The 24270-nt window shown below is 47.6% G+C and overlaps 2 protein-coding genes across 4 annotated transcripts in view; one reads left to right on the forward strand and one right to left on the reverse strand.

Annotated features, from left to right (window-relative positions):
- The window catches only part of LOC122389034 (receptor-type guanylate cyclase gcy-5-like), a 66725-nt gene that overhangs the window by 34052 nt on the left and 8403 nt on the right, over positions 1 to 24270 (reverse strand). For 2 of the 3 annotated variants that reach the window (XM_043380688.1, XM_043380689.1), the window contains exons 2-12: positions 13301 to 13500; positions 11648 to 11852; positions 6185 to 6355; positions 5444 to 5596; positions 5074 to 5168; positions 4629 to 4740; positions 4134 to 4302; positions 3651 to 3873; positions 1984 to 2148; positions 1499 to 1652; positions 1104 to 1278 (exon numbers count right to left, since the gene is read on the reverse strand). In XM_043380688.1, the coding sequence (XP_043236623.1) occupies positions 1104 to 1278; positions 1499 to 1652; positions 1984 to 2148; positions 3651 to 3873; positions 4134 to 4302; positions 4629 to 4740; positions 5074 to 5168; positions 5444 to 5596; positions 6185 to 6355; positions 11648 to 11852; positions 13301 to 13430 (1752 nt within the window). In that variant the 5' untranslated portion in view covers positions 13431 to 13500. Of the gene's footprint in view, positions 1 to 1103; positions 1279 to 1498; positions 1653 to 1983; positions 2149 to 3650; positions 3874 to 4133; positions 4303 to 4628; positions 4741 to 5073; positions 5169 to 5443; positions 5597 to 6184; positions 6356 to 11463; positions 11482 to 11647; positions 11853 to 13300; positions 13501 to 24270 lie in introns of those variants that run through there. The other variant, XM_043380691.1, reaches the window with a different exon arrangement.
- LOC122389035 lies at positions 18635 to 23385 on the forward strand. The gene is made up of 2 exons (XM_043380692.1): positions 18635 to 18902; positions 20722 to 23385. The coding sequence occupies exon 2, from the start codon at positions 21012 to 21014 to the stop codon at positions 22761 to 22763; it is 1752 nt and encodes a 583-aa protein (XP_043236627.1). The 5' UTR covers positions 18635 to 18902; positions 20722 to 21011; the 3' UTR covers positions 22764 to 23385.

Consider the following 24270-nt stretch of genomic DNA (forward strand, 5'->3'; position numbering starts at 1 on the left):
AATTCATGAAATGCGCTTCGGTAGACAAATCATCTGCAATGTTTCAAAAATTGAATAATTGGCACCAATTTAGAGACGCATTTTTATTTGGTGGATGGTCAATATGCGTGTGAAAGACCGGGTCCGGGACTATGCATCATTACCTGAGGAATGCACCACTCTTCGACTATTGAATGATTATTATGGTCAGGAAGCAATTTGTAAACTCTCAATCCCTTCCCACCTAAAAAGGAAAAAAATGAGGAACGGAAAACGCCTCGCCCGACGGAAGATGGAATCGCGTTGGGTTCACGATTTCTCTCGGACATCTTTCAACAGCTAGGAGTCTGAGGGGATGGTTGGTTACCCCGACGGCACCACCAGCAGCCGTCCGCCCACCCTGCACCATTTAGCCGGTCGTCTCGACCAGGCCAGTCGGTGTCGGGAGCACAGGTTTGGTGTCGTAACCACCGCACTGTCCATGGTATAAATACGGCCGGTCGGCCGGTGGAGGCGACGGCTCTCGTTACCCAGCGAGCGGAGCCGTACAGAGCTGGGTGGACTGGGACACCGGCCGGCCGAGGGCGTAATTGGCAACACGAGGCTGGCGCCGACGGTGAACCGGTGAAATGAAACTGGAAAGTCGTATCTCAATTCTGAACCATGTGTTACGCCTAAATAAATATCCAGCCTCGTGGCGCAAAATAATCTTATTATATGTTTAAGCTCATAGTGACATATATGGCAAAAGTCAATTATTCAAAATAATTTATATTAGGACCAAATTTGGTCCTAATATAAATTATTTTGAATAATTGACTTTTGCCAATCTTATTATATATATGATCGACACTGGCCAATATATTTATGTGATATATCCGTAAGTACATTTCACCGTAGCCCCCGAAATTCAAATTTGCCGAGTACACAAGTTGTATGATGAAACTAGCCAAAACGGACATCAATGTAACCGTGTACCTAATGGCAAATACATTCCAACGAATCTCTACTGGGAGCATAAACATGTCAATCACTAAAGCATGGCTGCCTGTTATAACCGATAAACCTGGCAAACATCTATGTATATGCATACGGAGCCTGGGCCGTGAGCGGGATACACTCACAGGCGTCATATTGATCGTGTCACTCGGGAACTTTCTGTTGGAGACGAAAGTGACGCCCGATTCCTGCAGCATGTCGTGCAGCAGCGATATGTACTCGGAGTACTTCTGGCCGGCTTCGGTCAGCGAGGCGACCCGCTTGAACTGCAGCTGCTTCAGGAGCTGCTTATAGACAAACCTGCCGGAGTGGATATACGGCTGCAGCGATATTTTTTGGCACATTGTAATACATCTGCCAAACCAATCGCATACCGGGCTTCGGTAAATAAATGCGTCGGTGTACGTTCAGGGCTTATTGAGAAGCATTTAAAAAAAAAAACCTAAGTCTTTGAATGCAATGGAGGCACTATTTCAGCCTAAGCTACTGCAGTCATTTATCGGTGATACCTACGGCTCACCTGAACTGTTTGTTTTCGCCAATAGTGCGGAAGAAGTACGGATACTGCGTCCTATTGGTGAGCAGTACGCCCTCTGCGCTGAACGAAATGACCACTACCTTGAAGTGGCGAGCCACACCCACTATTGGCTCCAGAGTGTTAGAACAGGCCGGTCCTGCCAGGCAAAAGTCAGTACAGGGCAAATCAAAGCACTCTGGCCAGCTTCATTTATCGTGAAATTAAGATTTTGCGATAGCGGTATCAGGATTTTGTAACGGCGTATGTGGCAACGCTCGCTTTATTGGAACGTATACAATAATACTGAACTTGTCAATGCATTTATAATAATCAGCACTGGGGTTTGGACACTTGGCTACGTTTTTACCCCTGCCATTGCCGGAATACTGTTGGTTATGTTATTCGTCTAGCATCCTCGGTGAAATTGTCTCGGGAACGAAAAGCAATCCAGGGTGATAACTGATCTTATCTCCCCACATCGGACTAACCTAGAACGCCGGCCATCTGTGGGAAGATGGGCATTCGCAGATAGTTGATGAACGTCTTCATCACCATATCGGCACTGCACTGGCCGTCACTGATCAGCAGGTCCATCTTGTACTCGCTAAGCAGGCTCGTGTTTCTGTTGATTGCATCGATGGCCATCATCACCGCTGGAAAAGGGACAGCTCGATATTCATCGTCCATGGACGAAAAAATAGGGAAAAGTATGCGCGTTGTGTAACTATTCATAACAGCTCGAAAATTCGTTGATTGGATGATGACAAATGATTTGCTGTAAACGTCAGGCTTCCACTGCGTATGGCTGGCGCAGTTCATTTCGTGTTACCACTGTTTGAGTTACCCAAGGTGACCAGCAGAACTTGTCCAAAGCTACCAACACATGTTCCTTGTATTGAACACCACCAGACAAGGCGATAATGCACGCATTGGGCACGGCAAACATGCTAAACGCGGACAATGGAGCCATGCGGGCAGGCACGTACCCACCATAGCGGCACAAAAACTCCAATCGATATCAGCACACAAAAACTCCATCAATCCACCGCTATCAGGCCCAGGCAGGTCCTGATATCCCCTACATCCTACGTGCGATTGCAATTACACGCATGACTAGTGAAAGGTGCTACAAAACACTATTATTACATTATTACTTTACGGTTTATTGATGTGCTACCTACACAGCTGCCATTCTGGACGTCGAAAAAGAAAAGAACGGGCATTGCGCAAAGCTATTTGTGGTTGAGCTGAAATCAACGGTTAAAGTGAGTTTGTCATTAGTTGAGTGAAAAAGGTTCAGGTTACGCCTCACCCTCCATATCAGAATAAAATGCTTCCGATGTTCGCACAGCATCACGAGTGGATAAAAAAAGACTCGGGCGGATTCAAAATGACGGAGGTCTGCTATCCTCGCCAAAAGTGAAAGAACAACAAGCTGCGTAGACCGGGACAATTTCATCAATGGCAACAACATCTTTTCTAACTATTTTTGCCGGGAAAGAGACCATTTAGTGCTTCATTGCAAAACACTTCACTTGTGAAAACCTTCAATTCTGCTGACGATGGCCATCATGTGGACGATTTGGTCCATTTACTATTTAGACCAAACGGGCGACCGGCGATGTTGTGTCTGTTATAGACACATTAGAAATGTGCTGCAATTCGATTGGGTCGCGGATTTGCGAGAAGCTGAAGCCTGGCGAGTATAGAGCACATACGAGTGAGCTCAAATGACCTAATTAGGTCACGCTAATGACTGCAGGTTTGCATCGGCGATGGCGTTTCAAAGCGACAATATAGCGTATCATTAGTTGATGGAAATTGATGATGAGCACGATGTTGTGACAACCATGGGCAGTCATTTGTGACAACCAGGCAGACATTGAAGCCGTGAATCGTTTAGCTGATTTATCACAGTTCGTTTGTCTAATGACCGAGTGAATTTAAAATAATTTGGTCTTACATACTTACCTGTGAAAATTTTGAAAATATAATAGAGGAGATAAAAAGTCGGTTTTATGTATGCAATGAAAAACGCGTATCATTGTTGCGCATCATTCATAAGGCGCGCATTTAGCAATGCATAGAGTTGTTGTCTATCTATGGTTGCCTTCATTGAAAAGTCTCCCTTAATCCGCCATGTAACCGTCCTTACCGGGAATGACACCGGGGTCCTGGTAGCTGCTGCCCATGATGGGGAATATGCCGCCGAGGTAGATCATGTTGGTGGGTCGTATCCTGCTCAGCCACTGCTCCATCAGGGTGATATTGTTACGCCTCATCCAGTCGCAGGCCACCCGGCCAGGGTTGAAGGACGGGGTTGACAGCGCCATCAGTTCCTCAAACTGCGACTGGGAGAGACGAAAGTCCGCCAGCGCCTGGTGAAGCAAGAGGGGAGAGTTTTAGGAGTTAGAGCTAGGATAATACAAAATCCTTCAAGGCCCCAATAACAATTTTATTCGAAATATACCTTTGAAACAGTTCGCATGACGTCAACCTCCTTGCAACGGAGTCCAATAATATTTATCAACGAACCAAAGTTCATTCAAATTCAAGTCCAATCTGATCTTTTATTGCATATAATATTTCCTCAGCTCCCTCCCGACACATCTCAACCCTAAATTATATTTCATCTTACCTTATATGCCAGACCAGCAGCCTCCTTCAGTCCGCTCCAGGCCAGTTTCTTCAGGTAGCGGGCGCCGGTGGGGCAGGTGCTGCCTCCCAGGCACGGTGGGAACGCCACCTCCACGTAACTCGAATGGAGCGTGAGCGGGCTGGGCGCGTGATGCGCAAACAGCACGGGTCTGGAACACACAGCGAACGTTGGGGATGGAGTGATGAGGAGTTGGAACGTTGGAGCTATGCTGCTGGACTGTTGAAACGTTGATAAAAGCTCTAAAGGGATTCGCACTGACGCCGATGGAAGATGACGGCCCGACCACTGGTTTCTGCAGATAGCGTTTACGAGAGAGCAAAAACAGCAACAGCACGATGACGATAACATTTTGATTTTAAACTATCATAGGGTACGCGTGCTACAGCGGCACTCAACAGCATGATAACATCAACAACAACTTAAGCAAAATAGCAGCTGTTATGTCAACATTGACCAGAGAAAGATGAGTCTTACTCGTTGTTGTCAGTCCTTTGCCTCACGATGTCCCCCAGGTTGTCTCCCACCCAAAACACTCGCACTTGAAGGTGGTACTTCAAGATAAGCTCGATCACATAGCCAGATTCATCTGAAAACAACCACATCGCGGGAAATAACAGTCGCTCCTGTCACCTGAAAAAGCAAGGATATTTGGCATTTGCTCACCTAAATGAGATCGCAAATGACTTGTGTTTACAAATCTAATCTATCCCATTGTGAAATTCGAACAGGTGGAATGACTAGTTAAATTCGATCGTTATTTTATCAGGATTGTGCATTATTTTTCATATTACGCTATAGATAGTTATGCCTAAAAACAAAAACACATTCAAATTTAAACAGGTAGATAGTCCTTCCCATGCACCATTATCCTCCCTCTAGATAGCATGCTGCTGAGTGGAGATCCCACTATTCCACTTACTCGAGGTAGAGGCGAGCAGAACAGCGCAATGATTTCCACGACATGCATCAGGAACGAATACACCATCCACGCAACGAGCATCTTCACAGTTGTACCTGGCGGAAAACACGCCGAGCCATTGCAACCATTGTAACCACTGCTCAGCCTAATCCAACCTAGCCTAACCCAGGGCGTAGCTTGAGATTACACACAGGAAAGATTTAGGTACACTCCTTGGCATGGAAAGGACAATATCCGTACGCAGTCCGAAAAGATCTCCAAGATGTACTTTTCTTCAAATCTGAATAGAGAAGGCGACTGTCTGAATTTATTTCGGCAAGTAGAACTAATTTATCAGTGATTTCAATTATGCCGACTGTGACCCACTGACCTATGGCCGTCCCACAGGTGCCTCCTCAGCCGCTGCACCTCGGCGTCAGTGTAGTTGAACACCCGCGCCGTCTCCGGGTGCTGGAACGCCCGCCAGTGGTCGACGATACTTCTGCTAGAATTGCTCACTCGCTCCTGTAGAAACCAGCCTATCCTGCAGAAAGGTTCGTCCCGGTAGCGGTCAGGGTCAGCGAGTAAACGGAACGATGGAGGACGGGAAGAAAAGGCAAGACAGGCGCGAGATAGAGAACAAGGAAGCGGTGCGGTAGGATATGTACTGTGCAGTATGCAACTGCAAGTTGCAACATACTGGAAACGAAAGGAAGCTCCGAGTGCTGCAAAACTCTATTTGATACTTCATGGCTCAAAGAGATATGTGTGCACCTAAGCTAAGCAAATGAAATGTATCTCGGGAACCAGGAATATCAAATATAGGGAATATTTTGACACAATGCCTATCATCATGACATAAGACGGTAAAATCTTGATCGCCACACAAACTTAAAAAAAAAAAAATACAAGCCAACCATACCCTATATGAAGCATGACAACCATATGACAACCATATGACAACTATATAAAGTACACGCATGCACACTGCACGCTGCCCACACACATCATGGCGGTACACTTTACCCTGGGCGCAACAAGCACGCACCAGTCACCACCGATGCAAGCTCTGGCGGACCATGCCCGGCGAACCAAGCCGCATCTACACTATATTCGGTGTCTGTGTACTGACCTGGTTTCGGGCCCCAGCCGGCCGGCATAGAGCACGTTGTAGTGAGCCCAGAAGTCGAGGTCGTAGCTGGCCGGCGTCCAGGCCTGCAGGTTGATCAGAGCACTCGGGATGTGACATGGCGGGCTGAAGGTCTTGCTGTCACAGGTTTGATCCTGACAGGCTAAGTTCTCCCTGAAAAATCACAGATGGGAGATATGTTCTTGGTTAGGTGTTTGTTCACAACATCTTCGTTCAGTGCACTTCTAGCTTTTTGTTAACCCGCGCCCGGCTGGGGGTCCTGGATTTCCACGCCCTGCTAGAGGAGGGTGTTTGAACACACACACACACACACACTTCTTACTCGGCTGCTGGGCCACGTAGCGATACGCGGAAGGCGGCGTTCAAAATAGCGCCAAAAATAATGACGAAACCACCTATACCACTTTTTTGGTCACGTCAAACGTCAGGTCCCCAGAGGTCATTGAAGGCAAAATTTCGCCGATATTCAGGTCGAATGTTGACAATCCAAGAAGCCAACTGATATGTCGGAAACAAATAGAGCTGCAGCGCCGCGAAAAAGCGCATTGGATAGCCCTATTAACCCGCGCCCCGGTGGGGTCTGTTTATAACGCGACCTGGTGGGGGGGGGGCTATTTTTTGCCCCCCCTCGTATCTCCGAAACTACTTGACGGATCCTCAAAATTCAAACGGCGTTCGAAAGGCCTGTCAAATTTGTCGAGGGAAACCAAATTTCATTGACCTCGGGGTCACCGATGACGTCACAGGTCAGGTCAAAGATGACATGTTTCACCGTTCACGGGTCATCTAGGGAATGCGCTATAACAACGAGTAAAGCGCATTTTGTCGAAAATCAGCGATAGGGCGTCAGTTCTCTAGTACATATGTTGCTATTAGAGGTCACTGGTCATACCTGGTCAGGTCACAGGTCAGGTCACCAAAGGTCACCAAAGGTCACCACATGAACCTAACTTTACTAAGGTTGTGCGATGCATGTTTTATGGCCAATTTTTCATTTCCAACTCAATAGTGTTGGTTATAAGACTATCAGGTACGGCTTAGGTCACTTTCTGGTGAAGGTCAGGTCAAGGTCAGGTCAAGAAAGGTCAAATTTTAAAGTTGATAGTTTTGCATAAAATGGGTATTGATTCGATGCAGCTCGTCACGAGGAGTCTAATGGTGGTCTTTGTTTTGCGCTACGGGGTCTAGAATCGCTAAAAATTGAGTTTGAAAATTTGACGTCATCAATTTTGAACAGTTTTTTCGCTATAACTTCGCCAAAAAATGAGGTATCAATCTCAAATTTGGTATGTGGATAGAAGGCGGTAAGGACTATCATATATATTCCGGTTTTTGCGAAACTCCAAAAACTTTTTGGATTTTTCGGTTATTATATTCAAAAAATCTATTTTTTGATTTTTGGGGGTCAAAATCCAAAAATTTCAAAAATCCGAGATAGCAGTTTTGTAGCCCTGTCAATTTTACATCTTTTATGTCTTTATCGTTTTTCTGTATTTGCAAAGCTATAGGCCTGACAGCTCTTCCCGCGAAACCCTTTTTTTGGTCGAAAACGGCAGAACATGACGTCACTCTGACGTCATTTCCAGCCAACCTATCATAGCCTTTGGAAAAATTTTTGGTCACAATGTGTAAAATTGATGTCCGAGAGGGTACTGAAAGTTTGGTGGCGATCGGCGCAGCGGTTCTGGAGATATATCGAAAAGTCTGGAGGGGGGGCAAAAAATAGCCCCCCCCCACCAGGGCGCGGGTTAACGTTCTTATCATTAATCTCAGATTTGACCTAGCGTCAACGGTTTTGCCGCCTGCAGGGGGCAAAAAGTGCCAAAATAGGAGACTTTTTCGGAAACAGTTTTTCTGCAATAACGGCTTTTGACTCGAGCCCTGCACGAGCTTGCTTTTACCGGCATCGTGTTCCTCTCGTCAAGACACATCGAATCAACTATAATTTGACCTTGAAAGGTCAAATTCAAAATTTGACCTCAGGTCAAAGTCATGACCTGACCCGAAAGGGTCATGTTCCATAATAGTCGATCCGTATCGTCGATCTGAACACAACCAACACGTTTTCATCGCTCTAGCGTGCCTCTATCAAAAGTTAGGTATTCGCGAACAACTGTTTAACACCATTCGTGACCTGATATGAACTCAAGGGCATAAACAGGGGTCACAGGTGTCATTTTCATCTTCAGTGTGTCAAAGTTACTTGTACTTCAGTGTTTGAGAGTGTTTATCAAGCAGCTTTCGTCCAAAAGGGGCGCCTCTCAATTTTCTCCCATTGACTTAAATGGGGAGGTCGCAAAATTGACCTGACCTTAGGTCATCGATATCAGAATTCCGAGATAATTTTTTTTTTATACATACTGTTTCTCTTACCAATCACTGAAAGTTTCAAAGCCATAGGGCACTCGGTGTACATAGCTATGGCAGACATTGAAACTTTAATGAGGTGCGGTCACTTGAAGTACCCTAGTGGCCTAACCGTGAACGACCTCGGTCTGAAACTTTCACAATATGTGTATGAATCGATTTATGATAAGGTGTGCAAAAAACCACGGGGGAGTTTAAACCCCCCGCAGGGCACGGGTTAATGCTGTCAAAATCAGCTCAGGGTTATGGGTTGGTTGGCTTATGAGTCGCCCATGCTCTGATGAGACCATCAATTTATTTATTTATTTAGCTCGTGGTGGGTTCTTTTTCCGGTCGCTATCATGAGTGATATGACAAAAAAAAACTTGTGAACCAAACAAGAAAAAAAATAAAATAAATGAATAAACAAATAACTATAAAAATAGCGATAAATGGATTAATAATAGAAAGCAAAAAGATGCTCCACACAATTGCAAGATACACACACTTGCAATATACATGTATTGCATATATTTGACAACCACTAAGTTTTGTGAACTCAATGTCGTAAATAATGAAAAGGCAGCGGTGTTCCAAAATCAATAAAGCCGGCGTCAAAACAGTCGATTCAGCACATTCATACCATTCACCTTAAAGCCTTTCAGAAAACTGATCGGCATAAACTTACCGCACAAAAAAGCAGCTTCATCAAAGTTGTGGTGCGTAAGCGTGGCACAGTGTATAGGGTCATAAATGTCCAGCATGATCGTTAATAGGCGAAACCGAGCGATGTATAGACCGATGATCAGTGGATGAATTTCCCGACTGTGCGAATAGTGCGAATAGTCTTTTTAATAGCGCACAGACTCGCCTGAGCCAGTTTTCAGCTACCACTGGGCGAAGAAGGACAGAAGCTTCTGGACGCCCTGAGGACCTTCGCTCGGCGCCCAGGATGGCACCGCTACGGAGAGCGCTGCGCTACCTCGTGAGACTCACTCTAGTGGCCGTGCTGGTTGGCCTGGTGGGTCAGCAGGTTTGGCTGTACCTTTCGGAGCCCCTGCATACGACCGTCTGGCGCGGGCGAGCCCCCTTCCCGCGGCTCACCATTTGCCCGCAACATCCCGCGCGCATAGCTTACCTAATCCCGTCTCTCAGCTTGCTGGGCAACGGCTCGATCAGTGTCACCGAGTTCTACCACAGAGTTACCACGAATCTGCGCGAAGAAGCGGGATCCGTTGAATATAAAGGAAGGAGCAGGTCCTTTTCGATAGATGATGCTGATATTGGCGTGTGGAGAGAGTTATTCTATTGGAAGGGAGTGTCTGGCTCAGATCTGGGGTATATTCGTTGCATAACCTTCATACCGAACAAGAAAATGAACGATCGCGGCAGACGTGAACACAGCTTTCAAGTGGACATTCACGAGGCTACTCTCTTCAAGACTCCTTCTGGACAGATTTCCTACCGACTGTTTGTACATGGAGAGGACGTGCCCAACGTCGGCGACCTCCCGGATTGGGCGCCGTTCACGGAGAACGTCCCACTCATCTCCGGCAAGAACGTCCACTACTCCATCACCGCACGTCGCACGGAGCGGGTTAGCGCGCGCCGGCGACCTTGCTCGTCCCAGCCCCGATACTCGGTGACACAGTGTCTGAAGGAGTGCCTGTGGAGGAGGCAGGTGGAGTACTCGGGCTGCCAGCTGCCGCACATGGTCCCACCTGGAGTGTTTCTACCGAGGGTCGGCGGCTTCATAGACAACCTGCCACTCTGTTCGAAATTGCTGGGCGACGGGAGGCCGATTTCACCGCTAAGAGGTAGAACTAGTAGACATCCATGCATTGAACAAAACAAGTCGCTGAATATTTCACATCTGTTTGAAGACTATCTTCAGTATGTAAACAGCAAACAGCCTTCGAATCAGCCTTTGACCTCCGAAAGAAATATGACGAATTCGTCCGTCTTCAATCATAACAGACAGATGACCAAGAAAGACGTTCCAGCCTCATCAATTCAACGCTTGACAGTACCAGTTAAACCACCACCACTGCCGCCGCCGCCACCTCCTCCACCAGTGAACATCTCACTTCCATCGGGTGTTTTCAAAAGAATTCCGACGGACGCACTCCACCTAATTTCCAGCAGCTGCGACTGTCCACTAGCCTGCCACCAGACCGAGTACACTCTGACAAGGAAGAACACCGACGACCAAGAGGGATGGAACACGTGCATGGCTTTCGTCTCGTTGACGTTTGATTTCACTGAGGAAATCAAGGTAGAGAAATTTGCGATGTCACTGGCGGACTTGCTGGCAAGTATCGGAGGGCTCATGGGACTTTTCACGGGCATTTCGCTATTCACATTCGCTTCCTGCATTGAAGCGTCCATGGATTTGCTTTGTGATAGAATGAAGACGTGGAGAAAGCTTCCACATAAGACCAATGCTAAAAATCATCGAATTGTAACAATTCACGTATCTGGTGCAGACCATCCGCGTATAATCCCTTGAAGCCTGCCAAGAAGGGAAACTGGGTATCTCTAGGCCCGCATTTATTATCGAATACCCGTATGTGACTCATGTATCGTAGCTTATGTTGGTGCTGGCTTGTGTATTGTATGTAGTTGTGCACAGCTTTTGCAATTAGTTGATGTAAATTATGTGCTTGTCGCGTACTTCTACTTCCCGCGGGTAGTCTCACATGGCAGTACTCACCGTTGACAGTCTAGCAAGTGCCAGTCTGCAATTACCAAGGGCAGTCTGACATGACAGTCTGCACGTACCGCGGACAGTCTAGCGAGTGACAGTCTGCAGTTACCGAGGGCAGTCTGACATGCCAGTCTGTACTCACCGCAGACAGTGTGACATGACAGTCTGCACTTACCGAGGGCAGTCTGACATGCCAGTCTGTACTTACCGCGGACAGTCTGACATGACAGTCTGTGCTCAACGCGGGCAGTCTGACACATGATAGTCTGTACTTACCGCGGGCAGTCTGAACATGACAGTCTGTACTTACCGCGGGCAGTCTGACACATGACAGTCTGTACTTACCACGGGATGTCTGGCATAGCACTTGGCAGTTGGCAATCTATACTTACCGCGGACAGTCTGACATGACAGTCAGGTAGTCATCCATGGAGAATCGGTCGGGTAGCAGCACCAGACTGGTGTTACGGTATCCGTACATCTCCCGTAGAAACAGTTTGAACACCCAGGCGATGAGCAGCGAGCCGGGCCTGTCGGAGACCTGTAGACGGATGTCGAGCGGGTCGCCCATCCAGTCCAGACCTCGGGAGAGAGACTCTGAAACGAACAGACCGACACCACTGACTCACAGCAGGACAGGTGAGCGAGCGCGCTGCGGGCCGTGCAGTGATGCTCAACTGTAGCCAATAATACATTACACAGGTGTTGCCAATGTAAGTAAAATTATAAGTAGATTGTTAGTGACTTGCCAGAACTTTTATAATTTCGATCGGGCTCGATCTATAGTCGCGTCAGCGTTGCAACCACATGACATCCGCAACAGGTGGATATCAAAGTCAAACGCAACCATAGGAATTCACGGACCGAAGTGACAAACATGGAGGCCTATTGAGTTGCTCCGCGCCCGTCCCCCTCCACCAATAATTGTGGCGCCACCAGACTGTTTGCCATACTGCCACGTGGGGCCCTCCATGTCTCGCCAGGCGCCCGAGTGGGCATTTGACCAGAGATTTAGAGCGTGCCTGTCTCTCATGGCGCCTGTCGCGCTAACCTAAACACTCGGTCACCCCGACGGGACGACTAGATGCTTTCTGCCTCCCCTACCCCTCCTCTCCCCGCTGAACCCTCTCAGTCTGAGGTCTGAGTTTGGAGTTTGAGCTTCCTCGCTCCCTGCAGGCGCAGCTGGCTATCGTCTCCTCCACCAGCCCCTCACCAGACACCATGGTGACAGGACAGAAAGGTTTTTGCGAGCCAATTGAAATGCCCAGTCAGCTGCTGATCGGACGCACCAGACAGCCCATCCAGTAGCGTGTCAAAGAACTTTGAACGGATAAATCAGCACCGCTTCAGTATCCATAGCCAACCAATCGCTTGGCCAAATCGTCACAATCTTTTGCTAGCTATTGCAGTTGAATAACAGACCACTCGTCCTGCCTGCTGACTGAGCTGCTGAGTGCTGCTGCTGAGTACTGCTGCTGAGAGTATAGATTTATTTAGTAAATTAGAAAGTAAATTTGCTAAAATCTAGATGTTGTCCAGCTCGCCTGCAGAAAACGACAGAACTCTGGTCGGAATCGATCCCGCAGTCCCAGCGCAGCGTCCGATTATTCCGAAGCAAGCATACAAGAGAACACCTCTCTCGGCAGGATAGATGCTAAAAAGAACGGATACAAGAATACGCATTAGCATTACGCGGATGCGGCAAAGTCATAAACAATGCCCGACGGCGCCGGCGGAGGTGATCATTACGTCTGAGGCCAGGCGGTCTCCGGTAAATTCGAGGCATCCGGCCAGGCAGGGCGGGCGCCGGGAGCGAGCGCCAAGGCCAGCCAATGCTTCTAAGTCTATGACGTCACCCATGGCGTCACAGTTACGATGACGTCACTCCTCTGGGTCGTTGGCGTGGGAAGTGCCGAGCGGCACCGATCGACGGTCTGATGATAAAAGCGGCGCTCACACAGACAAGTTACTTGTAGCGTGACGGTGTGAACTCTCTTTGAATCGTGAGGGGCTGAGTTTTGCTGTATGCATCTTGCCTAACTCACCTGGCTGGTCGGTCATGCATCTCTCTAGTTCCGCGGTGGTGACGGGCGATACGAAAAGCACCGCCACGATCACCAGGAGTGGCACCAGGAGTGGCACCAGCCGCCGAGCCGCGCCGACGGAGGGCGTCATCACGCGGCTCCAGTTTCTCCAGCTAGACCATGACGAGCTTCATTGGCCGAGCCGCTGAGGACCGGCATCGCTGAGGACACAGACATACGACACCGGTGAGAACACAGAGGACACGTAGAAAACGTGCTGGTGAACACATGGCCCGAGCGAAAGGTCACAGTGGACACATTCTCCAAGCGTTAGAGCACAGTGGTCACGACGACCGAACGCCAGGACACACACTACACAGTGGGAACATGGTCCGAGCAAAAAACATTTAAATGAACAATGAACATAAAGGAACGGCTGATGTCATGTAGGTACATACGTACACTACATAGGTATTGAGCACCGGTAAGAACACAGAGGACACATCACACCGGTGAAGGCGGAGCATTGCACAGTCGTACTTTTATCGAGCATAAGGAAACGCGTGCCCAAGGGTGGAATATAAGGACGCAACTGACACATAAGCGGAGCAGGATGCGTTAGACACACCCACACGGTAAGAAACAAACAGGGCAAAGTTTACAATCGAGTAAATAAGACACGGTCAGCGGTCCGTGATGACACAGTAATTTTACGGACACTAAGGGGCACATAGGTATCGCGGAGCCGGACACCGAAGGCGCTAACAGCGGTCTAGGAACAAACTCACTACGGACACATATGTACATTGCTGAGGACACAGGGCACACACGAGTGGAGCGTATAGACATGGTACGAGTGCTGGGTACGGGGTGCTCGTTTCAGAAACGCTCGGGACTACTTCCCAGTTCTACTTTTAAAAGACTCGAAGCAAGTTCGGCAATGCGGAATATGCCTAACGAAAATAGTTCCCAATCGTCTGAGCGTTTGTCGAAGTTCTCTAGGCCTCAGAAAATGTTCCCCAGCTCATGAGCAAAAGCAGCCAGTCTGTTGATCCAAATTGGTGGGCGCACTCAATGCTTTTAGACTGATGAGGTCGCCAATACACTCACATTGGTCGGTGTGCCTGGAAGAAATCCGATTTCACCCGCGAGTTGCTGGGGGGGGGGGGCGTTAAACGCCCCCACTTTTTTCGCCGGGCCATAGCATAAAAACGGCGCGCCGCAGGCGCGCCAAATTTTGGGTACCTGTAGGGAATTGATTGAAGTTTATTGTGTCAAAGTTTCAAAAAAAAAATCGGTCGGGAAAATTTTTGAGATATCGAGGTTTTAGTGACGTCATGATTTCTGAGTTTTCGACCAAAAACGGCATATGTTCAAAAAATCATATAAAATCACAGAATAGACATATAAACATGCCGTCAACGCCATTAGACTGCCAATACCATGAAAAATCAAATGGCTATCTTCGATTATTGATTATCGTTCCGAATTTTCCAAAATCTTGAACTGAATCTTGGCAATTTCTCGTGACTCCTTCACGACCATGATACATGAATTTCTTAAATTGAACTTTTTTAGCCACCATCGTGTTCTACGCCCCAAATTACCCATAAAACATGTGTCACAGGCTGCGAATATCAGTTTTTATTTTCGGGGATATGTGCCTGCCCGGTTGACCTGACCTTGGCCCTGACCTATGCTTGACTGACCCCTACATGGAGCTGACACTCTTGTAGGCCTTATATGATGGATTGTGCACCGTTTTGACAGAGTTTATGACGAGAGGCGCCCATTGCGAAGTCCTGAAGTCCATGCTACTGAAAGCCCGATTTCAGGTGTTTGACCTGACCTTGACCTGACCTGTGACCTCAAAATTCAACTTTAAAGTACTCATCTGAAGCGTCTCGTCGCGTTCTTTCGTTTGCCGCCTCGTCCGTTTCGCTGCGCCTATTGATTCTCGAGTTATCGGCTGGGGGCGTTTAACGCCCCCCCCCCCCCCCAGCAAACGGTGGGTGGCGAAATACCCCAGCAACTGCCGGGTTAACCAGAATGATATGTCGTGTGCACATAGTCTCGACAACTTTTAAGCTCCGGAGTACTGAAATTCCGAAGAAAACAGAAAATTGAAAACAGTAAAAAAAAACGCAAAGGAACGATTATATTCTTCCATTGCACACGGGCATTGAAAGACCAACAGCCGTAGCTGCAAACTTGAGCGTTGGACATCAAAAAACATCCTGTCGACGCGGCATGAACAATAAAACCACCCACTGAATACAGCGACCTTTGTTCGATGTACCCTATAACCCCTCTAACGTGATATGAATTACTATGACATGAATTTAGTATGAGCTAGATATGGGCCCGGAGATGACGCGTTACATCCCAATAGGCGGATCTAGTAGTCGAGTTGTGCAGTGGGGACGACAGGCGGTTTTTACGGAGCGAGCGAAGCGAGCGGAGTCTTACGTAGAATAACGGAAATTTCTGAGTATGAGCGGCCGGCCGGCCGGCCGTGCGGACGCTTTTGCGAGGCTTATATCTCAGCAACCACTTGACCGATTTACACGCGGTAATTTTTGTAGGGTAGCTTCATTCCTTCTACCAAGTATTGGACTATTCCCGATGCTGGGTGACCCCTTATGCACGTGCCACGTGCAAAACGAAGAGGTGTCAGTTTTGTAATTGTTGCAATATCTCGGTAACTACTTGGCCGATTGCGCTGAAAGTTGGCATGTAGGTAGGCACCCACTAGGCACTGCATATCCATGTGCCAGAGTTGGGGTGCTGCTGCACGTGCGCACGTGCAGGGGTCGTTTCCAGGTCTCGAGAACGGCTGGACCGATTGCGCTCAAATTTGGTACACGGTTAGGGACCAGTTAGTAGGGTGCCGTGCACAAGTCAGTTGAGACCCATTTTGCACGTGCGCGCGTGCAGGGTGCCGCTCCCAGATCTCGAGAACGGCTGGGCCGATTGTGCTCAAATTTGGCACATCGCTAGAGACCGGTCAGTAGGGTGCCGTGCACAAGTCAGTTGGAGGTACCCCCTCGAAATTTCGCACGTGCAAGACTCGCCCCCTCGCTCGCTCCGTTAGTCGCCCCAAAAGGCGCTATACTGGTTTATTTGTATTCTCACCGCTAGATGTCATCAGGTCAGTAGGTATCCCACTCATTGCTTTATTAAATATGGTGCAGCCTCATGGCATTGTGCCAGTTTCTCTTCGAATTTGTCACTGTTGATCCTTCATTCGTAGTGAAGGATTGTAACAAAAACACATTTACCCTCACTCTCAGCTACATCCGACCTATAACAGTGCCAAGATGGAAAACAACGGCACATGGGGGCCTCTGCCCGCCTCTGTGACGGTCTGGTCTGTGGGCACAGCGCCAGAAAGGCATCTCATCTGATTCACAACATGGCTAGAGCAGCCATTCTATTTACACGCTCACGGTCAAACGGCCAGACAGAACGCTCCGGTCTAGACTTCATACGGTTCGGGGTGATTGGAACCATGAGTACGAAGCTACATGGCCAACGGGACATGCTAGACAGTCTTGTGCGTGTGTTAAAATGTGCTAATACGTTCATGAAAATGCAAAGCATATAACTGAACTATCGCTGGTCGATAAACTTCAGGATGCATGGTGAACAGTTGTTGGTATAACGACGTTCGATTCAGTCTTTGTGACGTTCTGTTTAAAGTTTGGCCTGGAGTTGTGTTTGATCAAGACGACCTCAGGCCACTGGGTTCAGTGTCAGAGCGTCTGGGCCCCGGCAGCGCGCTGGGAACCATGATGGTAAGTGACATCGCCCGGCGTGTTTGGCTACGATCACACTGTGTGAGCCGAGAGTAACATGGCGTATCTGTATTACCAACGCTGTTATCGTGTGTGCAGTGCGATATGAGGATGTGTCATATTGGTTACCAGCAAATGTGATTGTTTGCCTGAGCTACATTATCAGGGTGAAGAACAAAACACGTATAGGTAGGCTTTCATAAAGATGTGTACGATTCGCAATATTGCAGTTCTACTTAATTAGTTACTTTGTTGCCTGTATATAATAACGGAGAATTTCCCGGTTCATTGTCAAACGACATCAAGGAATTACGAAGCATCAATAATTTTTAAAGACCAACACCAATAGCACTTTATCTGGGAGAATGTAACGACCACGATGGCATCAAACAGTGGTTCGCTAACTGAAAAAGTTTGGCGAATAACTATCTCTCACTAGCCCGTCCGGCCACTCGTAAGGAGCTAAGATGCATAATCATAATGAATGGGCTATTTCCATCTTTTGTAAATGCAAACAGGCACATGTATTTACAAGGTGTGCATTATCTGCAAAATGTACACCCTCGAAAATGTGCATTGCCTTGTCAATGCCACAGCAAAACAAAATATAACGATAATAACGAAAAGGTGATGCATTCAAGATGTTTCAAAGGTGACATGAACACAAAAAAGCAGTTGAACCTTTTTAGTTCGGCGTCCCATGGCCTACAGCTTTTCGAGAGCCGACCTCCTCAATGAAGGGGCTTGATGAGTCCCATGCAGCGGTCAACGACCCTGACCGACACAACGCCACGGCGCCGTACCAAATCCCGGCGGGCCGTGCCGAGAACGGCCGTTCGATTTCAGCCGGCCGGGCCGTATTTTTCGGTCGGCATTCCTCTGACGCAGCCGGTTGGCCGCCGTCCAGGCCAAGTCAGGCCTGTCCCGGCGGCGCCGGCCACTTTTCGGACGAGGTGTGTGACGTAGGCGCGTCCTCAGCACTACACTGTAAACCAAATTGACAAGTCTTGTGTAATATAACCAATCATCTCTTGGTATGTTTACCAACTGATACTTTTCAAACAAGCCGTTGTCTGGTGCATTGCTTGTCAGATGACAACTACGAGTCAATAGTTACTATGCACACCAACTTCTCAGTATCCAGACTAACTCTACATTTGTTTCAACGTTTGTTTCTTAACCAGTTTTGGAAACTTGTTGCCGCATGGTTATTTAACCGGCGCCTAACTTGTACTGGTCAGCTGGTCAGCATACACATGGTCAGCTGCGCCCGTGACGTCAGACTTGGCGGACCAATCAGCGGTCGCCGTCCGGCCCCGGCGCGGCGGTTTCAAACCGTTCAAACCAGCAGTTGTCGCGCGGCCGCCGTGCAGCATGGATCAGCGACGAGGGCTGTCGTAGCGCCCAGACTGCGGCCAGCGGCGCGGGGTCCGCCGGTAATAACGGAACGTCCGAGGCCGACCGGCCCGTTCCGTTATTGGAGAGTGCTAGTGGTGAAATTACATTTTTTTCTTAAAAAAGGCTTTGTTAATAGAAAATAAGATTAAAATATTTGCTTAGAAAATTTTAAAAATACAAATAACAATTATGTTAATACATATTGTACATTTCTTATTTAATATTTTATTATTTTGCTCCTCTATAAACGCAACCCGGCGTGCGCCATTCCGGATTCCCGTTGGTGTTAGAGGCATTTATCTGATCGTCGTTGTGATATTGCGCTTATTCAGGCTATTATACAGTATCGTAGCTACCTGAACTACGGTTCTTCGAGTCTGAAATGGGAAAAAGTCGGGCGAAGCACAGTCTGCGAGTTCTCCATATCGGTAAGAACTTATCTTGAATGTGCGCCATGTTTGTGCCATCTTGATGACTGTGGTCAATTCATGTGGATTTGTATGTGAATTGGTAAATTAATCCTAGTTTTTTTGTATCATCTTAGCTTTGTTGAAAATATAGCACAGTAAAATTTAGATCATACCTGGCAAATGCTGCAAATTTAAAGCAAATTAATCCATAGTTTGCCTCAGCAGTTTCGTAGTTTCTGTAACGCATGTGTCACCAATAGCTGAATGTGGACTAGTATGCTTAAATGATTATTTGTAAGTGTATATAGCCTCACCTTACCTAACCAAGCTGAATCTCACTTTAACAAACCTAACCTAAGCTGCAACCAGGGCATATTTTATTTTTCAATCTACTTACCTACTGCGTCCCATTTTGGGACGCAGGCCTAAGATTTTGAGACGTAGGCCCTGTTGATTTTAGCCCACCACGTCTCAAAGATATAACTGTTTTAAACATAAACAAAAAGTTAATGTTTTGCAACATTGCAAGTTCACTAAATAGTGGCCTTTTGACCATCACAAGGTCCCTCCGAACAGCAGCAGGGTGCTGATTGCCAATATGGTCCTCATTTGTGGCACATATAACCAGGGTTGTGCTCGGCTCAAATTTTTCGGGCTGACTCGACTCTGACTCATTGATAACCTAGGTGACTCAACTCTGACTTGACTCACCACTGAAATTTTATTGGTTGCCTCAAATCTGACTCAACTCAAATTCCAAATTTCCCAGCCTGACTCAACTCTTACTCAACTCATTTGAGTCAGAATGAGTCGGATTTGAGTCAAATATGACTCATGACTCATCACATTTTGCCTAATTTCGCCAAAAGTTGTTGACCGGGAGGGGGTGGGGGTGCGGTCGAATGTGGCTGGAGGTTTGTTCTCTCCATATAAAGCTTCAGATAAAGTTGAAATATTAGCGTTTTCTCTTCGGCAGAATCAGTGACTCTAAAGAGTATCCAGTTGACTCAACTCTGACTCTAATGACCATCAGCGTGACTCGACTCTGACTCGACTCAAATCAGTGTCCCAAAATTTATTTTGGTCCTGGGTGTCAGAGTGGAAAATTCAACCTCCAAAATGATGAAGAGAGTGCAAAATTCAGGTGTGAAAAACCCGACATTAACATGCTTACTCATGAATTGTACATGCGTCAAGAATTGTAGGTATGTTTCTCGGCAGGTGAGCGTGGGACAAACTTAGATATTTAATGTGAATTGGGAGTGATAATCCTGCTAATTAATTTATATTAAAAGTAACGTTTCAGGGCTGTTTTAGGAGTGGAAAATTGGCTCCAAATGTTTCGCATCGGAGGGGAAAATTGCGGCCGTTTTGGGTGTCAGTTCTCACCCAGATCGGCAAATTTTGGGACACTGACTCAAAGCCTTGATTTTTACGGCTGACTCAACTCGACTCGACTCATTTGAGTCAGAGTCGAGTCAAATTTGACTCATGACTCATGAGTCGAGCACAACCCTGCATACAACAATCAACATGTTGCGTGGTGCAGCATTTTTTTTCCAGATCGGGTAAACTGCTGCCTGAATTCCATGAATACTCTCCCACATACATATAGTAAATTTGTAATACTACAATATCTATTTACCAAATATTGAACACCCTGGACACTTTCCTGCTCAAAATTGTGTGAATGCTCGTCCAAGTTTTACAGAATTGCCATAGTTTCTACCATAGCCCAGTTATCATTTTCATTCTTCCTTGGTGTTTGGTATAGTTGGTCGGCTTTTTGTGATAATCGAACAACAACTTGTTCTTGACGCAAATTTATTTTCCGCAGGTGGTGAGCACCTGACGATTCTCCGGAGGCTGGCTGCCCGCGCTGCAAAGACCACAAAGAGGGACCACTTCACAGTACAGCAAGTGTGCACTGCTCCGCAAGTCGCCCTGTTCAAGGAGCACAAAGCTGTGTTTGAAGGCCTGATAAAGGACTCGTGCACGGTAAAAGACGGTAACCTCGTCGTGTTTGCGGAGTCAGTGACTCTGAGTGTGCGGAAGAAGCCTAGCGTGGACTTGTACACGGTGACGGCAAAAATCCACGTGCGCCGTGACCTAAACATTTAGCTCAAGATGTTCCAGCTTGGTGTGCCGCTGGGTGAGGTCGTTGAGTTTTTGAACGTTGGTAGACGCCGACATGTTGTGATAGAAGAGGCATCGATTGAGCAGTTTTTAAAAGAAAAGGTAGCAGCATCTCTTCCAGCATCAGCAAAGGTAGACATCCAGAATGTGAAATCCATCTGTCAGTATCTTAGGAGGCTGACAAAACGTGCTACTGCGGGATCAAAACAAGTCGAGCAGCTGCAAGCAAAAGTGGCAAAGGCGCCTCCCATCAAGGTTCAGTACTTTGTTGGTGATGAATCGATCAAGGCGTTTGTGGACTGCCTGCAAATGAACATTCGCCGCCTGGAAAGCAGCCAATCCAAGAAGAAGTCCAAGAAGAAGAGTAAGCCGCCAAAAGCGCCAGGAAAAAGCCCACGGAACATCCGGAGGATGAAGAGCATGGTGCTGAAAGAGTTGAAGGAAAAGACAGGACAGGAGCATGTTCTGGTGTCTAAGGAGTCTCCAAGGAAGACCGTCACCAGGCTTGATCAGGCGGGAGTCAGCCTCAGAAAGTACCGCCAACTGAAGCTGTCCAACCAACCATCCGAGAAAAAGCTGACAACGGCCAGGAACACTCTAAATGAGCATGCCACCGACGTGGGCATGCTCCTGAAGAATCTCCTGTCGAAATGTCGGTGCGACGGGCCTGCCCGTGTGAAGGTGTCAGTGGACGGACATAACCCGTCGCGCAACATTAGCGCAGTGACATTCTCGCTGTCCCTGGTGTGCGAGAGGGATACACAAAGCTCCAAGTACATCGTGCCTGTTATCAGTCTCCCCGGTGCAGAGACCTACGAGCTGGTGAGAGACTCGAGCGCCTGGGAGCAAATTGAGCGTGAGCTCAATGCAGTGATTGATGTAGGGGGTCGCCACGTGAATGTGGAGTACTATCTGTGCGCGGACTTGAAGTCCATTCTGCTGTACCTAGGGTACAAGAGTGCTAATGGTAGAGACGTGTGCATTTATTGCAGCTGCAATAAGGGCAGGTGGGGTGCGTGCTGTGCGGACGGGAAGTGCCAGGCGAGGTTCCGTCAGGCACCAGATGGTTCGATCGCGTTGCCTGCACTGCGACCCAGTGACCCGGGTTACAAGCAGCCGCCGCTTGTGGACATTACGAGATATAAGTTTGTGATCATTGACATTTTGCACTTGTACTTACGTGTAACTGATCAGCTGTTCGTGCGCTGCTGTAACTTTATGGATAAGCGACAGATCGGTGAATTCCTAGCCGTGTGTCAGCACCATAAGTTAAGCGCGTTCCATCTTCGCGATGAGAACGGAAAGCTGAGATTTTCAAATCTGGATAAGTCCAAGAGAGAGAAGATGATGGAAGCCGTCTTCCTGAAAGAGGCAGTGCTGCGCACGCTGATGCCACCGTCTAGGGCAGATCGGGTGATTGCTGTCGTGGAGAAGTTCCAGCAGGTGTGGAAGCTCATCAACTCCGACGCACCCAACCTCGAGCAGCTGCAAGCATCGGTAGTGGCCTTCACAAAGCAGTTTCGGAAGTCGTTTGCCTCAGACGAGCTTCCAAACTATGTGCACATGATGTGCCATATACCACTGCTGATCGAACATTTTGGATCGCTACGAGCGTTCCAGCAGCAGCGAGTGGAGGCGCTGAACCACGCCATAAACGTCAGGGTGAGGAGCGTCACCAGGCCGGGTGCCATCCAGATGCAGCAAGCCGTTCAGGCGGTGAACAGATCATTGTGGTATGTGTGAGTGTGTGGAATGATGCGGAGAAAACGGTGCTGACTGATGTGAACTGATGTTTCGGCCTAGGTGAAAACGCCAGTGATTTAACTGTGTGTATTGTAATGTGTGCTGCGTTCATCAAGAGCGCTGATGTTTCGTGGTTTGTATTGTAATGTATGTAAATAACTGTATCTAGTAGTACGTCGGTCCTTTAGTATGCAAGGCGTGCAGTGCTGCTGAGGAGATGAGATTGATCGTGAACCGGTGTTCGATTTTAGGTGAAGACCCGCATGTTTTTACCTTCGTGTTGTACTGTAGTTTAATAACTGTATTAACCCTTGCCTGGAATGATATGCGATTTCATAAGGCACGCGTAATGTACGAAATATGTGCACGCCCATTTGCCGTATATTGTTTGGTTGCTCGATTTGTCTTTTGTCTACGCATCAACATCGTTGTCAAGAGCGTTCTGGAGGGCGCTCGCGATGCTAAGTTGAAGTTCTACGATTCATGATGTGACTAGCAACCGCTTGTTTAGTTTTCTCATATTTGTATCTGCTCTGTTTGCAAGTAAACTGCACCTGCAATGCATGTAAGCAAACTGTGTGTTCCTACCTGGTTTGTAAATATACTATTGAGGTTCCCAATACTCGCTGATTTCCTTGTGCGTGGGGAGGGGGAGAGGACGTGAGTGCTTGGAGCGGTATCTGACATTGTGATGTTCATGACACTGGATGACATGACACTGGATTGAGTTGGTCAATTTATTTAGCGTGAAATACTAGCGGTCTTAACACATCAACGACGGGGAGATTTGTTCGAATCGATCCAAATTCTTAGATTTAGTCGAATTTTAAATTTGAAGGACATTGCAAGACCTTGCACATGATGCAATCGTACAAACTGAAACTAAATAATTGCAAAATATGTATTAATAACTAGTACGGCGACTCCCAATTAGTGGAAATCCAGTTTTGAGCGATATTGCAAAATTTTGCAATGTTGCAAGCAATTGAGCATCCAACTATTGCAAAGCACCCTGAGGATGTTGCCATTGGACTCAGCCAGCATCCTCGAATTGGACTGAGGAACTACAGAAACGTCGAAAAACGTCATTTTTCATAACCAATGCAATTGCAAGTGCAATAACGCCGAACTCCCGTGCATCAATGCGACACCTGGTGCACAGTACACATCGCCGTTACATATACACACAGCTCGGTCTCTTAGAAGCGTATGACTCCTTATGAAAGGAATTCAGCAGCAGCTAGAGTGGAAACCTGCAACTTTGAACGTTGACCTAACCATGACCTGACCTGACCCCTCGTGACCTTATGAGAGAAAGTTGATATGGCATAGATGCTCCTCGTTTAGACCCTTCGATTGCTGCCTCGTGCGTCGCGCTATGACCACCCGTTCTCGAGATAATAACAGCAGAAGCGGTTGACGCCGTTAGCGGTCATTACACGTTACGGCGGAAATTAGATGGCCCTACCTAGATTTGAACCCACGCCATTGCGCCACATTTCACTGG

The sequence above is a fragment of the Amphibalanus amphitrite genome, unplaced genomic scaffold, assembly GCF_019059575.1.
Source record: "Amphibalanus amphitrite isolate SeventyFive unplaced genomic scaffold, NRLGWU_Aamphi_draft 000342F_arrow, whole genome shotgun sequence".
NCBI lineage: Eukaryota > Metazoa > Arthropoda > Thecostraca > Balanomorpha > Balanidae > Amphibalanus > Amphibalanus amphitrite.